This window comes from Musca domestica, unplaced genomic scaffold (assembly GCF_030504385.1).
Source record: "Musca domestica strain aabys unplaced genomic scaffold, Musca_domestica.polishedcontigs.V.1.1 219, whole genome shotgun sequence".
Lineage (NCBI taxonomy): Eukaryota > Metazoa > Arthropoda > Insecta > Diptera > Muscidae > Musca > Musca domestica.
Genome location: NW_026712261.1, coordinates 478439 through 495156, shown reverse-complemented (window position 1 = coordinate 495156; position 16718 = coordinate 478439). Strand labels below are relative to the sequence as shown.

Genomic DNA, 16718 nt, shown 5'->3' with positions numbered 1-16718 from the left:
AGACAATAAGCGGCAACTAAACGGCAATTTGTCTGTCAGTAAGTCTAGCAAATCGAAAATCAAAAAAAAAAAAAAAAAAAAAAAAAAATAATGCCCAAAATTCTGAGAACAAAAACGCCAATGGACCATGATTGAAATTTCGTTTCGCTTTTCAAAGGCATTAATCACCATAGCATGGCATTGGCGATGGCGGGGAACTGAAACCCAAAAAAAGCACACCCCTTGGATATATTGAATCAAACCAATTGAATAAATGACAAATTGCCAAAACAAATGTTTCTGATAAATCAAACAAGTTATAGCGGCGATATCGTGGATGGCGGTGTCTGCTAACTAATTAAGTCATGCTAATTAAGACATCAAAATGCCAAAAAAAAAAAAAAAAATGGGGAAATGTGAGCCAAGTGAAAAGGGAAGTTGGATACAAAATCCATTCAAATAAAAAAATTGAAATAAATGACAATGGGCATATAAAATTTCACACTTACTCATACATGGCATCGACGAGATCACGTTCCCATGTCATCAAGCGTTTCATTGTGCAGCAGATGAAATACACCAGTTTTCAATAGGGGAAGACAAAGAAAACAGCCGTTCGCGTTGGAATGATGGGCTTTCTTCAAGTTGTGTTTCCTTGAGTCTGATGGCGACGCAAGGGTAAAATTATACAATTTATGCAAATACTTCCTTGGCGTCGTTTCTTATCAATTTTCAAATTTTCTTTTCAGCTACTTAAGGCTTAATAATACTGCTGGCGGTTGATTACAAATTTCGGTTATTTCGTATTTATTTCTAGTCCAATGACAAATAATTGTGAGAATTTGTAATACTTTTTTTTCCGAATCACACTTTTTCCTCAACTCGTGCATAAACAAGAGAAGAGGTCACAAACACAACAAAAAATACGTTCTTTTTTTGGTGGGATAGGCGAAAATATAGCTAATTTTACAAAATTTACTACAACACATAGTTTTTGGGTTTTTTTCTTCTTGTTTTTTTTTTAATTTTTTTCTTTCTTCTTTAACTGATGACAATTTTTACATAAATTTCCTCTTCTTTCTTTTACACAATTTTCAGCTTCATTTTGATCTTTTTTCTTTGCCCAATTTGTCAACGCAGCATTTGTAAACTATTTACACACGATCACGCCGTTTAAATGCTTCGTAATACCACGCAACGAACGTTTTCTGACCACCTTTAAGACGTTTAAATTTAAACTGAAAAATTCATCCAACAGGTCCGTATCTTTTATTGTTCAAACCACATCGACATCGCAGCGTAACCGTCAACGCCATACCAAAACAAAACGTCAAAAGAAAAATCACAAAAACACAAATTTCATGGGGTTCGGGAAGGAAGAACAAAGGTGAAAGGGGGCGAGGTGGTGAAAAGATTCAACGCCAAAGGGTATGGAGGAGGTAACGGGCAAGGGCTGCAAATTAAAAGCAAATCAAACTACACAAATATATATGGACAGAATACATATCAGAATAAAGGTAACCGAAAAAAACAACGCAACACAACAGCGACAATAGAGCAGCGCGTCAGCAGTTAAAGTATGTTAAGCTGCTGTGTTAAATCATTTGTCAAAACAGACGGAGCAGGGACAGTGGTTTGTGGGGGGTGCAAATAATTAGTTAGCAAATATTTAATAAATATTTGATGTGAAATTAATTAATATGAATTTATTTCATATTAAATTGCTGATCATCATGATTGACGTAGAGCTAAAGCTAAATATTCCAGACACAATTTCCGGTAACTGGCTAAAAAGACTTCACAGCTTAAATTAGTACGCTAAAATACCGTTTGAGGAAAACCTCCCTACACCGGTAGTGTGTTTACATTTAGTCTAATAAAATGAGGAATTTTACCAGAAAACTCCGGTGTTATTGTTTTGCGATTCGTAACAGTTAATTTGAAACGTTTCAATAATAATTCGACAATTTTGTTTGAAAAATTCCACTTGCAATTCGAACTAATCCTCGTGGGCTGAACATATCGCAATATTCCATTCGGCAAATATTGAAAAATGAGCTCAGGGTAAAGCCATTGAAATTCCAAAAAGTACAAGAGCTCAAAAGAGCTAATGAGTTGCTTCGCTTGGCCACCAGAACTCAATCGCCGGCCATGGTGATGGTGTGTGACGCCATAAGAGGCGATGGTCGCTCTCCGCTCGTATTAATTGACCGTGGCATCAGAATAAAAAATTCGTGCCAAAGGTGATCAATTCGCACAAATCTAAACTTATTCTGAAATTTGATGCTATTTCCCACATTTTTTGCTTTCATTCAATAAAATTTAGAAAAACAAGCAAAAAAGTTCGATTATTTTAAAATATTTTGATCTCTGTTATGAATTTTCAAACTCTTGACCATCTATGGAGTGGGTTGGGGAAGAATGGGTCAAAATTGTCCACTTCGTATCGGATCTAAATGAAGACGATATAAATATTATTATATACATAAGAAAATCGAACATTTATATCCAATTTTATGGAAAATCATAAATTTCGTTATTCATCTCAGATTTCTGACATAGAGTGATATATTTAGATGTAGCAAGTTGTAAAGAATCGCTGAGTTGTTTCGCAATTAATGACAGATAAAAGTACTAAAAATTTTGTCCCTTTGATGGTGAGGTACCAGAGGGGTTCACAGATATATAGCATCTTCACATCAGATCTTGTTTTAGCAAAGATATTTTTGTGTGTGAAATTTGAAGAGAGTTGGATGCTTATTTCGCTTTCGTTGAACGTTATGTTTTTCAGAATTTTGAAACCCATATGGGGGAGATACAATAAGAAATTGTCCGATCCCTACCATCTTTATTAGGACCGACACATCCCATCTTTACAACAAATTTTGTGTTAGTAGAAATAATGTAATATTTGAAATATAAAAAGATCCTGATGCTTATTTCGGATTTTATATACGTTTTAGTTATTCAAAACTTTGACCCTTTGTGGGGGAGGTACCAGAAGGAATGGACCGATCTCTAACGTCTTTATAACAGATCCTGTGTTGATAGAAATATTCATATGTGTCAAGTCTAAATGGAATCGAATGTTAATTTCGCGTTTTATGAGCTTAATGGATATTCAAAATTTCGATCTTTTGTAGGGGAGGTACCAGAATGACTGGACCGGTATATTTCGTCTTAATACCAGATCTTGGGTTCATAAAAATATTAGGATACGTGGAATTTGAAGGCAATCGGACTATTACACCATATTTTATAAGAGTTATAATTACTCAAAATTTTGACCCTTTGTGGGGGAGGTACTTGATGGAGTGGGCTGATATTGTCCTTTTTCGCACCTGACCTAGCACTGACGCAAATATTAGGATTTGCTAAATTAGAGCTAAATTAGATTATTGCTTCCTTTTCTGTGCAGAAAATATATATTTATATTTTTGGAAATTTCGACCATTTGTGGGGGAGGTACCAGAAGAAATGAACCAATTTTGCCCATCTTAACACCAGACCTTGGGTTAATATAGATATTGGGATGTGTGAAATTTGAAGACAATCGGCCTCTTACATCACATTTTATGACAGTTGTAATTATTCAAAGTTTTGACCATTTGTGAGGGAGGTACCTGATAGAGTAGACCAATATTGCCCATTGTCACACTTGACCTATCACTTACGCAAATATTATTATTTGCAAAGTTAGAGCAAAATCGGATTATCCTTTCTCTTTCTGTGCAAAAAATATATTTTTTAAAAATTTCGAACGGATGGGAGGTACCAGAAGGAGTTGACCGATAAATCTTATTTTCACACCAGACCTTGGGTTAATAAAATTATTGAGATGTGTAAAATTTGAACACAATCGGACTCCTACATCACATTTTGTTAGAGTTGTAATTATTCAAAATGTTGACCCTTTGTGGGGGAGGTACTTGATGGAGTGGAACAACATTGTCCATTTTCGCTCCTGTCGTAGCACTGACCCCAATATTAGGATTCGCAAAGCTGGAGCAAAATCGGATAAACCTTTCTCTTTCTGTGCAATAAATTACTTTGTTTGTTTCCTTTGGACTTTGAGAACTTATTTGCGATGGAAACGGTGTAACAGGATTTTAATCAGGTTGATACAGCAAAAACAGGGTGTTGTAGTGAAACAGGGTGATGTAGTTGATGTAGTGAAACAGGGTGATGTAAACAGGTTAGTCAATCCAGGACACACACCGCAACGATAGCAGGGAAGATAACAGGTTCACAAGTTCAAGCCAGTGAACAGGTACGATCAACGAAAAACAGAATGCGAGATGACGTACGTACTTGTGTATGAACAGGTAGGTTCAACAGCAACTAAAGATAACGAGAGCACTTCTATTTATGTTTTTTACGAATGAAAGCATAAAAGGAAATGGTAAAATTTATCAATGTTGGTTTTTGTTTTGTATTTCTAACTGCTTAACATCACAAAGAAATGCGAATACTCGATAGCACACAATGTTGGCGAAACTGTGAGAGATCAATGGCTCAGATTATATGATGATTTTGCTGCGACGAGGCGAAAAAATTGTAAATTTATAGGAGCGAAACACAAACACGACCGTACAGTACAGTGTCGAACTTTGATCTTATGAGCCCCTCTGCTGGATTAATTGGTGTTCTATTGTCCCGAAAAGCTCTATCACTTTTACCGCCAGGTCTCTACGAACATTCATTCATTCTTTCTTAAATTCGGATATTTTGAAAGTGCTTGAGAGAAATCTGTAGAAAATAATACTATAGGGCGTATACATTATGACACAGCGTATACGATGAGTTGGATAGTGTTGCTCTAATAGTAGGAAGTTATATAAATGTTCATTTCGTTTGCAAATCGTCGAAATTTTCGCCTTCAACCCCATTAGGTTAAAATAGTCCATATGTAATCCTACCTCCAAATTTTCGATAGAATTAATATTTTAAATTGAAGCAGCTGTAATTTGATATTAAGGAGATATGTGAATATCTCTATTATAATACTAAACCGTATTCAAACTTTGTCAGGCAGTGCTTTGGTTGGTATGAGTATTGAAGCACGCATACGCCATAGTGGGTGCAAAATATAAAATACCTTTTAGTGCAGTTGAACATCTCGGGTGGTATAAATGGGTTATAGGCATGTATATTTAAGATGTTTCCTGATTGCTTTCTGTGGATTATTATATATTATTAAATCTGACCTCACTTACCAGTAAAAGTAAATGTGCAACAAGTGATTATACAAATCGAATCCAAATTACCTGGAAAAATAAAATTAAAAATTAATGTAAGCTTTATTTTTCAAATAGGAAAGAAATAACGTTAATGATCTACATAGACAAATCCGAACCAAAATTTTTTTTCTGTGTCTTTTAGTGTCATCGGAGTAGAAATACTTGAATTTGCCCAATGGCAATGACTTTCAGATATCAAAATTCCACGAAATCCAGAGATAAGTTGTAAACGTGTTTTATGTGAAAAATGAAATTTTCTAAATTTCCAAAAATTATTTTTAAAGAAATAAATGTCACAGTAATTTCGAAGAAAATAATAACAATAACCTCCATACCACTGTCTTATCGAATAAACCCACAAAAATTTACCACACATCAATAAAAAAAAAGTGGAAGAAGAAAACCCAAAAGGTATGGCGGCGACGCTGCCAAAGTGTGAACCAACCGCATGCTTTGACCAAAACAACACAAAAGAAAATAACAACAAACAAATGCACGAAATAATCGAACGCCAAACATGCCTACCGTTCACCGCTCCACTTTCATCTATTGAAAGAAGAGAATAGGTAGAATAACAACAAAATTGTGTGTGTCCCTAACACCACACGCCGCGGCGTATGACAAATACTCATGCGGTGCGCTTATGGGCGGTCATAAATATTCATTGCTGCGATTACAAATGCGAAAAAGAAGGCAAAAACAAAAAATCGGAAAATAAACCTCAAATATTGCGCGCTATTGACGCTTTATCAAAACAGTTTTGCTGCTAGGGAATGTGGAACGCTTTTTCACATTGGTGGCACACATTGATCCAACACAACAGCTAACTTTGCTAGTGGCAAGGATGCTGTTGCCATAGGCGCCATTTAAACTGCAGGTGATGCTAGGTGTGTGTGTGCGTGTGTTACCGATTTGTTGCTAGTTATAAATTTAACCTTTTCTAATTTAACATATCTCTTTTTTTCGTTGCGAATTGTTTCCTCCTCATTGATTCCCTTTTTATCCTCCTTAGATTTTAATCACATCCTCCTTAAAAAGACTATGTAATTGTTGCAGCATGTGTTCACGTTTTTAATTCCGTTTTCCACGAAATATATTATCATTCAGCTGCCTTCCAGGTGCCTGTGAGGGTTTTCTTTTTTTTTTTTCTTATTTGCATATCATTGGTCCCGTTTTTCCTAGAATCCCCATAGAATGTGTCAACCCGTCTTGGGGAGATTGGAAATGTGAATATTTAAGATATTTTATTTGGATGTTAGATAAAATGTTAATGTGTTTAATACGAAAACGAAGGTCGTCTGGTGATGAAGGGTAATTAATTATTTAGGGAAATGTTTATATTTATTTATGAGGAGGAGCAATCCCAACTCCCAAACCAACACTAAATACGTATTGTCAGTAAAAAGAGTAAACTGCAATCTCAACACCACTCTTGAAACCCATGACATAATAAAACTCTTTTAAGATCAAGTGGCGAGGGAGTTGTTCTGGGGTTTGTATAGAAAGATTCGTTTTTATAACAGCATACTATGGAGGGTATATTAACTTTGTCGTTCCGTTTGTAACTCCTCGATATCCCAACTAAGTATAAATTCCTGATCAGCGTAAAATTCTTTGTCGATTTACCGATCTCCGTCAGTCTGTTATAATCACGCTTATCTTTTTAACGAATTGAAACAGAAGGCTAACATTTAGCACACACATGTATTTTTTTTCAGTAGGCAGGTTAAGTTCGAAAATGGGTCATGTTGGTCCACGTTTTCGTATAGTCTCCCTAAAACGTTACCTCCCGATAGTTGGTATTTTGATGATTTTAACGACATTATAGACCGGGTTCGTTTCAAATTTCATATTGAAAGATTTTAAGGGAACTACAACCTTTGACAAAAAATTACTTAGGCAGGTCCACGCTTTCGTATAGCACCCCAAAAACATATTTAAGATTCGTAATGGGTACTATAATGCCATTGTGCATTTGTTTGAGAAGGAAGCGAGATAGACCCATAGTTACGTTTGAGGATCTTCATAGAATCACTTTTTTAGTCGATTTATGCATGCCAGACCGCCTGTCCGTCGTTTTGTGATCAAAATGCAGGTTGCATATATTATCCGATTGAGTTGAAGGAGAAACCCTATTGAAATTGGTGAGAAGCGGTTAAAATTCAGATAGCTCCCATACAGGGTTAGATGAAAAAACTGCAACCAACTTCAAACTGCTGTCATTTCTAAGCCACTCGTCCGACATCTGTTAAAATTATTCCCGTGACAGCTCTTTGTATTGTTTGCAAGCGTACAAAAGCATTTTGATGAGAATTTTCCAGAAATCATTCCAACAAGACTCAGCACCATCGCACCCAGCACGCGCCACCCAAGAATGGTTACAAAATGGGGTTCCTCGCTTCACTTCCAGCGCACAATGGCCACCAAAATGTCCGGATACCATTCCGTTGGACTATTGTGTCTGGAGTATTTTGGAAAGCAAGATTAACACTAAAAAATACCAAAGTGTCGATCTCCTCAAGCAAGCGTTTCGCCGGGAATGAGCCAAAATACTGCAGAGCAACATTCGGGCAGCGTGTGCCGGTTTCATTGGCCGTTTGAAGGCCATATTTCGAGCCAAAGGTGACCAATTCGAACAAACCTAAACTTATACTAAATTTGACGCTTTTTCCGACATTTTTTGCTTTCATTCAATGAAATTTAAAAAAAAATGTGAAAATTATGGCGCTTAACTTTGTTGCAGTTTTTTTTTTATCTCACCCTCTAAACCCATAGTTACTTTTGAGGATCTTCATTGAATCACTTTCTGAGTCGATTTATGCACATCATTCCGTCTGTCCGTCCGTCCGTTTGTCCTTGTATTTTTGTGAACAAAATGCAGGTGGCATTTATTATGCGATGGAGATTAAATTTTCCAAACAATATTTGTTTGGCATAAGGACGAACCCTATTAAAATTGATTAGAATCAAATTTAGCTATAGCTCCAATATATATCTTCAACCGATGTCGGGTTAATTGTGCACCAAATGGCTAATATCAGCCTAAATGGGCTGCATAGTTGGCACGGAATTTAGCCCAAAAGCAAGTGCTTAAAATTTTGGTGAAAATTGGTTCAGATATAGCTAAAGCTACCATATATATGTATCTTCCGATTTGGTGTTAAAGTCACTCACATGCGTAATATGCCCTCTGCAGAAATAATCGTTGATATCAGGTACAGCCCAGAAATACCTCTGCCAAATTTGATTAAAATCGGCTCAGATTTGGATACAGCTCCCATATACATCTTCAACCGATTTCGGGTTTATTGTGGCTATGTCAGCCAAAATGGGCTGAATTTAGGCATTTCCGACTGAATTCATCCTAAAAACAAATAATTCAAATTTTGTGAAATTCGGTTTAGATATGGCGATAGCTCACATAAATATGTTTCATCCGATTTGGGGTCTTAAGACCCTCACAAGCGTAATATGCCCTCCACAACATTAATAGTTGGTACCAGATATCGGATACCGCATATTGGTGTAGGGTATCATATAGTTGGCCCCGCCCGACTTTTGATCTTTCCTTACTGGTTTACTTGTTGGTACTGAACAATTTAAAAATATTTCACCTAATATGTGCCTTTTTCGCTATATAAACGCCTAACCACATGCAACAATTTTTATACCCTACAACACTATGTGTTGGGGGTATTATAAGTTTGATTGGGCCAGAATTTATGTAACACCACGAAATATTGGTTTCCCACATAGGAAAGAATATATGGATCTTCCTAGCTCGCCGAGCTGAGTCGATCTACCTATGTATGTCCGTCCGTCCGTCTGTCCGTCTGTCCGTCTGTCCATGTTAATTTGTAATCACTCTACAGGTCGCAATTATGGCCCGATCTTCACGAAATTTAGAATGTAGGTGGGGTTAAGGTCAGAATAGAACCCTATTTCTTTTGGAGATGATCGCCAACTGTTTAGGGGTTGAAATGGACCAAATACTGAAAAAATGTCGGACTTTGCAGTAGCTATACAGGTCGCAATTATAGACCAATCGACGCGGAATTTCGCATGTAGCTAGAGTTTAGGGCGGGGAAGAAGCCTACCAATTTGGGTGGTCATCAGATAATATTTAGCGGGTAAAATAGACCATATATTTTGTGTTGACAAAAATTCAAAATTTTTCATTAAACCGCGAAAATTTTAAATCCCGGCGAAATCGCAAAGCCATGACAAGGTTACTTCTGATCTTTACATTGATGTTAACATCCATCAAATCGATTATATAGCAAAATATGTGAGATATATATGTCTATCAAAGAAGATATGCTTGAAAGATTTCCTATATGTCGAGAACGGCTGAACTGATTTCGACAGTTCTCATTAATTCAGAATGGCCTCTTGATAGGAAAGAAAAAACGTCTAAAAAATCACATAAAAATATCTCTCTAAAGATGAAAATATTGATTTTGTAACATTTTTTCATATTTTTTCAATTTTGTCATATTTTTGGCATATTTTCATTTTGAATTCAACATTTGGTAATATTCCTACAGCTAACAAAACTAAGTAGTTGGGATATCAGGATATCATATACAGATCGCATTTATGGCCCGATCCTTACGAAATTTTGCATGGAGATAAGATGAGGTTCAGAATAAAAGCCTACTCTTTTTGGAGATGATCGCCATATATTTAGAGGTTGAAATGGACCAAAAAACTGCAAAATTGTCAGCAGGTCGTAATTATCGCCCGATTCTCACGCACTTTTGAATGGGGGTTACCGGGCATTGCAAAAGCCAAGCAGTTTTGGATGGCCATTCAAAAATATTCAATGTGTGAAGGAGTTTGCCAACTTTTGTAGACAAAAAACGAAAATGTCCATTCCAGTGACTTTTTGGAGAATTCACAAATACAGGAAAGACGCACTTCCGGCTATTTCGTTAATTAAATTGGAAATATATATAAACTGTATCGTTTATTATAGTGTTGTAGGGTATTCAACGGTCGGCCCCGCTCGACTGTAGCCTTTGCTTACTTGTTTAAAAATATTATACTGAAATTTAATTGTTTTAGCAAAGAAGTTCCATGCTCCGAATCGAACTACAATTAATAATTTTTATTTAAATAAGTAATTTCAAACAACAAGAAATGTTTTCAAAGGTATTTTCCACTAACCTTTCTTCAATTTTCTTCAATTTCTTTTGTTTCAAAATAGAAATATTAATTTCCTATTGCTGATAACAAACACATTCCCATGATTGTCGTTGACGTCGTCAATGTCTTTTGTCGTATATTTATCAAAAAAAATTCTACGCCGACCCAACGAATGAATGAATGATTTATTAGACGTTACCCAATCAAGACAGTTACGAGGTGGTAATAAAATTAAATTAAATCACAACTGGAACATTTCAGAAGTCAAAAGACCATCACAAATCTTTTCATTTCAAAATAAATGTGATAAAAGAATAACCCCAAAATCACACCCACCCGTTAGACGTTAGAGAATGAATTGCCATTTTTGGAGGGGCTTTTCTTTCTTAGCCATCATAAAAAATGTGTCAGTTGTAAAACACTCGAAACGGAGATGGGTTATAAAATTATGATTTTTTGGACACGATTTATGACCCATGGGCAATTCGTCAAAATCAATCAGGTGATAACTGGCCGGGTATTTGATTCATCAAAACGAAGAAATTTCGCGGCGCTGAGTGCACAGAGCTTGTTAGCCTTAAATCGATTACAAAATGCGGCTAAAATTATTTGTGACGTATCGAATTACACACAGGCGTATGACGAATTTTGAGTGTAAGAAAGATATGGATTTAATCTAAATTGTATATGGCCAAGAGAATGCTTATTGTTCGTGAGAAATTTGTGGCAAGCCATTTTTATCAGACATCGATAATAATTTACAATAACTCAAAGTTCATAGATTTTTTCGTCGATAGTCCAGGGGTTCTCCAAGTACTGAAATATTAGTCTTGTCAAAACGAAGAAAGAAAAGAACTTGGATAACTGTTGGAAAAGAATAGGAGTGCATAACATAAGGGATCCTTCCCAGCTCCGCTATGACTATTTAAAATCGTAATTATACCCTCAGCCATATGACTAAACAGGGCATATGTCATTTGATACGGCCAAAACGAGCCTAATCGAAGGGAATATCGGCTTGGTCCAAACCTGGTATATCGACAATATTGGTCCACTCCTTCTGGTAAATCCTCCATAAAAGATCGAATTTCTCCAAAAAAAAAAGAAAAAATATTTTACTGCATAATGCGATAATCCGATTTTGCTTCAACGAAAATGGGCAATATTGGTTTCCTCCAACAAGTACCTCTCCAAAATTTTGAATAATTATAACTCTTTTAAAATGTTATGTAAGAGTCCGATTGTCTTCCAATTTTTCATATCACAATATTTTTATTAACCAAAGGTCTGATGAGAATAGGGAATATATCGATCTATTCCTTCTGGTACCACCCTCCTTATTTGAATATCCATAAAGCTTATTAAACGCGAAATTAACATCCGATTCTGTTCAGACTTGGCACATCTCAATATTGCTATCTACACAAGATCAGTTATAAATATGGTAGAGATCGGATCATTTCTTCTGGTACCTCTCCAACGAAAGGTCAAATTTTGGAAAAACGATTATAAAATCCGAAATAAGCATCCGGTTATCTTCATATTTCACACATCCCACAGGGTGAAATAAAAAACTGAAACAAATTCAAACGCCATAATTTAATTTTTTTTTAATTTTATTGAATGAAAACAACAAATGTCGGAAATAGCATAAAATTTTAGAATAAGTTTAGAATTTGTCCAATTGGTAACCTTTGGCACGAATTATGGCCTTCAAACGACCAATGAAACCGTCACACGCTGCCCGAATGTTGCTCAGCGGTATTGCGGTTCATTCCCGGCGAAGCGCTTGTTTGAGGTGGTCGACACTTTGGTATTTTTTAGTGCAACAGGTATCCGGAGATTTTGGTGGCCATTGTGCGGTACAAATGAAGCACCATTCGCTGAGTGCGATGGTGCTGAGTCCTGTTGGCATTTCCAAGGTCTGCGGCCAAATGGTCAATTGACATAAGGACATTGATGGCATTTCTATGCAATTCGGCATAAATGTTTGAAGCACTCTTAAGATATGTGGTACTGCAAATATTCGGCATTTTAAAGGTTTCGGCCAGATCCAAATCATATGTAATCTGATATTTCGTACCCTCTGTGAATGGTGTAGCTTTAATATAGGTCCACATTTTGCTATAGCCCCCATATGAGAGGTTTCCCCAATTTCAAAGGTTTTTTTTTCGGATTTCAGTTGGTAGGTCAAGTTCATTCAGAAAGTATTCAATATAGGTATAGCATACGTGAAACGAAATTTCCATTTAAGGAATTTTAAAGATAGCCGAGTTGTCAATAAATCTAATTTCCATATGGCAAAGAGCATATTCGGCCCAGTCCAACTAAAATTCGTGTTAACATGTTTTTATGTCAATAATTGGATTTAATATTACACAAAGCATTTATGCTATTGAATTTCCTTTCCTTTAGTGCAAATTAGAAGTCATTTAATTAGAGAATCAGCTGCTAGAATTTGCCGGGCAAAAAATCGATTTTTTTATTTTGAAATCATTTATGATCGATTGTGGTTTTATTCACATCAGCACTGAATGATTCGCTAAAATGCTCGAATAACTGTTAATTGATTAATAATTTATGGAAATCGAATGGAATTTTCTGTTGATTATCTAAAAATACTTCATATTTGTTGTTAATTAATGAAATGCTACTAATAACTTTGATTATAAATCAATTGATGGATATTCGATACATTTGGAATCTAATTTAGGATGACACTACCAGCGAAGTGAATTAACCATATATTCTAATAATAGACTAGTCCTTGAAAATTAAACAAAAGATGGCTATATACGAGAAATCAATTCCAAGTTATGATAAAAAGCTTTATCTCATAATCATGAAAAAACCTTATACCTGTTGGTAAACTATCTCCAAAATATAACAACAAATGCTTATAATTTTGCAGATATCAATATCAAGATATCAAGCAATTTCTCCATTGTTTATACATTAGAGAATTTGCAATTGCTCAGAGTCATTTGCCTATTTAAAAGATATTCCATGAACCACTTTAAATGCTTTTTACAACATTTTTCGAAGAAAAAAATACATCATCAATGTAATTCATTGAATAGCCTCATTAATAATATTATTATTAATAATTTTAATGTAATGACGCATGTTGGCGCGTTTGTTCAAATATGTATATCTTTGCAAATGGTTCATTAAAAGGTAATGAATTTTAAATTTGAGTGATGTGATTCAATATTAACCCAAAAATTAGACGAAAGAAATAAGCAATAGTGTTGGGAGATATGTGGTTTAGAAATTCGAGGCTGTTAAAATTAGATTCTTATAATTGAAAAAATCCCCATAATTTGATTGCAGATTACATAGGTAGAGCTAAAATTAAAAGACACCTGCATCGGCGTTTAAACTTTACTTCGAAAAGGAACCTAAATACTCGTAGAAGTTCTTACACATATTTTAGAAATATTTGGATTAAGATTCCTTGGAATACGTTGGTTTTAAGTATACAGTTTTTTCGGTAATAATGCAGATCTAAATAAGAGGATTTCGAATCAAAAATTAGCGAGCCAATAAAGGTCCTTTGGTATTTTTGTTTTTTTTTGTTTTTTTTTTTTTTTAATACGATTCAAAACTCCCTTTAAACGGGATCTTAGCAATTTGAAATATTGTAATATCAAAAAACAACTAACTTGAAACATGAAAATTTTCAAAAAAATCCAACGAGATATATCCCTGACATAAAAACCGTTATATGTGGCCTATACAAAGACGTTGACCTGCTAAGAAAATTTTCCGTCATTGGTTGTAGTATCCATTTCGAACTTTAAATGCGAAATTTGAAACAAATAATGTTAATAATGTCGCTAAAATTACCAAAATACCGAATATCGGGAGGTCTTGTTGTATGTGAGCTAAAGGGTGAGATAAAAAAACTGCAACAAAATCAAACACCACAATTTTTACATTGTTTTTAGATTTTATTTTCAAATTGTTGGAATAAGCTTATATTTGCTCGAATTGGTCATCTTTGGCGCGAATTATGGCCTTCAAACGGCCAATGAAACCGTCGCTGCGGCCAAAATATTTTCGCGATAATATTCGGCATTTATTTTGATGTCACGGTCTATTAATACGAGCGGAGAGCGACCATCGACTATTATGGCAGCCCACACCATTATCATGGCCGGCGCTTGAGTTCTGGTGGCCAACCGAAGGTGCACATTTTCAGCTGACCTCTTTGGCAAGTAAACACCATAATTTTGTTTGTTTACAAACTGCTGGACAGCGAATGTTTTCGAACCACATTCGGCAGTTCACCACTTTCGGCCAAACGAAGTAACTCCTTAGCTCTTCTGAGTCTATTTTCTTTCTGTTGCGGTGTAAGTTCTTGCACTTTTTGGAATTTCAATGTCTTTACCCCGAGCTCATTTTTCAATATTTGCTGAATGAAATATTGCGATATGTTCAGCTCACGAGCCACTGCGACGCGGGTTTCGATCAAGTCGCTTCTTTACTTTTCGAACCATTTCTGCAGATGTTTTTGTTTTCTTCCGTCCACTTCCTTGACGTCGAGCCACGCTACCAGTATCGCGGTAGCGAGCGATGGTACGAGACACAAAACATTTATTCACATGTAAATTCTCGTAAAATGAGCTGAACATATCGCAATATTCCATTCGGCAAATAATTAAAAATGAGCTCGGAGTAAAGCCATTGAAATTCCAAAAAGTGCAAGAACATACACCGCAACAGAAGGAAAACAGATTCAAAAGAGCTAAAAGGTGGTTTCGCTTGGCCGAAAGTGGTGAACTGCCGAAAGTGGTTTTCTCCGATGAGAAAACATTCGTTATCCAGCAGTTTGTAAACAAACAAAATGATCATGTTTACTTGCCAAAGAAGTCAGCTGAAAATGTGCAACTTCGGTTAGCCACCAGAACTCAAGCGCCGACCTTGGTGTTGGTGTGGGACACCACAACATCCGATGATCGCTCTCCGCACGTATTAATCGACCGTGGCATCAGAATAAATGCCGAATATTATCGTGAAAATATTCTTCATTTTGGCCGCATACCTTGGACATTCCAACAGGACTCAGCACCATCGCATACAGAACGCGCCACCCAAGAATGGTTACAAAATGAGGTTCCTCGCTACATTTCCAGCGCACAATGGCCACCAAAATCTCCGAATACCAATCCGTTTGACTATTGTGCCTGGAATATTTTGGAAAGCAAGGTTGGCACTAAAAAATAACAAAATACCTATTACCTCAAGCAAGCGCTTCGCCGGAAATGGACCAAAATACCGCAGAGCAACATTCGGGCAGCGTGTGACGGTTTCATTGGCCGTTTGAAGGTCATAATTCGTTCCAAAGGTGATCAGTTCGAACAAATCTAAACTTATTCTAAAATATGATGCTATCTGACATTCATTCACAATCACTAAAAAAAATGTAAAAATGTAAACATTATGGCGTTTGACATTGTTACAGTTTTTTTATCTCACCCTGTATATGAAAATGTGATGACAAATATATTTGTAAAACATATTTATTTGCTACGATCCCATTTAAAGGGAGTTTTTAAACATATTTACAGAAAGGGTCTAAAAAGATCTCTTTGTTGACAAACTTAAGGGCTAAAATTGTTGACCATAAATCTTACATCGAAAATTTCAAGAAGTGCAGAAGATAGGGGAACTGGACCCCCTCTATTCAGGTTACTTCTATTTTTAGCTCCACTTTCGTAATCTGTTGGATTGGTCCTGTTATTACTGTTTGTGTTACACAGTGAAAAGCGAGGTTAGGTAGTTGTCATTGCTAGTAATGCTAAGTGTGACACATGTTCTTGCCATGTGTCACCACGGACAAGTATACTTCGTTTTCCAAATTAACCCTTCATACTACGATGAAGGATATAATAATTATTTTTAATAATCATTCTAAAATACATATCCGAGATTCCTACAATGTAAAAAAATTGTTGGTAATCAAATATAAACATTGCAAAATTCCCCCCACCGCAAGCAATTAAATAAATTAAACAAATTTCTCTTCCTAAACTAAAATAACCTACCAAAATAGTTCCAATTTCACTATAACTCATTTTCCAAAATCTCACTTGATTTATTATTTTAATTAAAGAATTTTTAAAAAAGATTTATTATCTGCAGAAATTTCAATAACATTTGGTTTTTTCGCGAAAGAAAAAAGAAAAACATATACACACAGAAAAACGAGCTATTGATGAATAATTAATAAAAGTCAAGTCAAAATATTAACCCTCTCCGTCAATGTGTTTATTAACGGCCTTAAAGAAACGAAATTGGTCTCTGCTGGTGCTGGCGGCGTTGCAGTGCCCACTCAATTGTCTGGAA

At 35.6% G+C, this 16718-nt stretch overlaps 1 protein-coding gene across 2 annotated transcripts in view; it reads right to left on the bottom strand.

Moving 5' to 3' along the window:
• Window positions 1-16718, bottom strand: part of LOC131802577 (G protein-activated inward rectifier potassium channel 3-like) — a 104660-nt gene that overhangs the window by 60190 nt on the left and 27752 nt on the right. Inside the window, exon 1 of one of the 2 annotated variants that reach the window (XM_059122902.1) lies at window positions 489-860. The exons of the other annotated variant lie outside the window; for it this stretch is intronic. Coding sequence (XP_058978885.1) covers window positions 489-538 — 50 coding nt within the window. The 5' untranslated portion in view covers window positions 539-860. Of the gene's footprint in view, window positions 1-488; window positions 861-16718 lie in introns of those variants that run through there. 2 annotated transcript variants of the gene reach the window in all.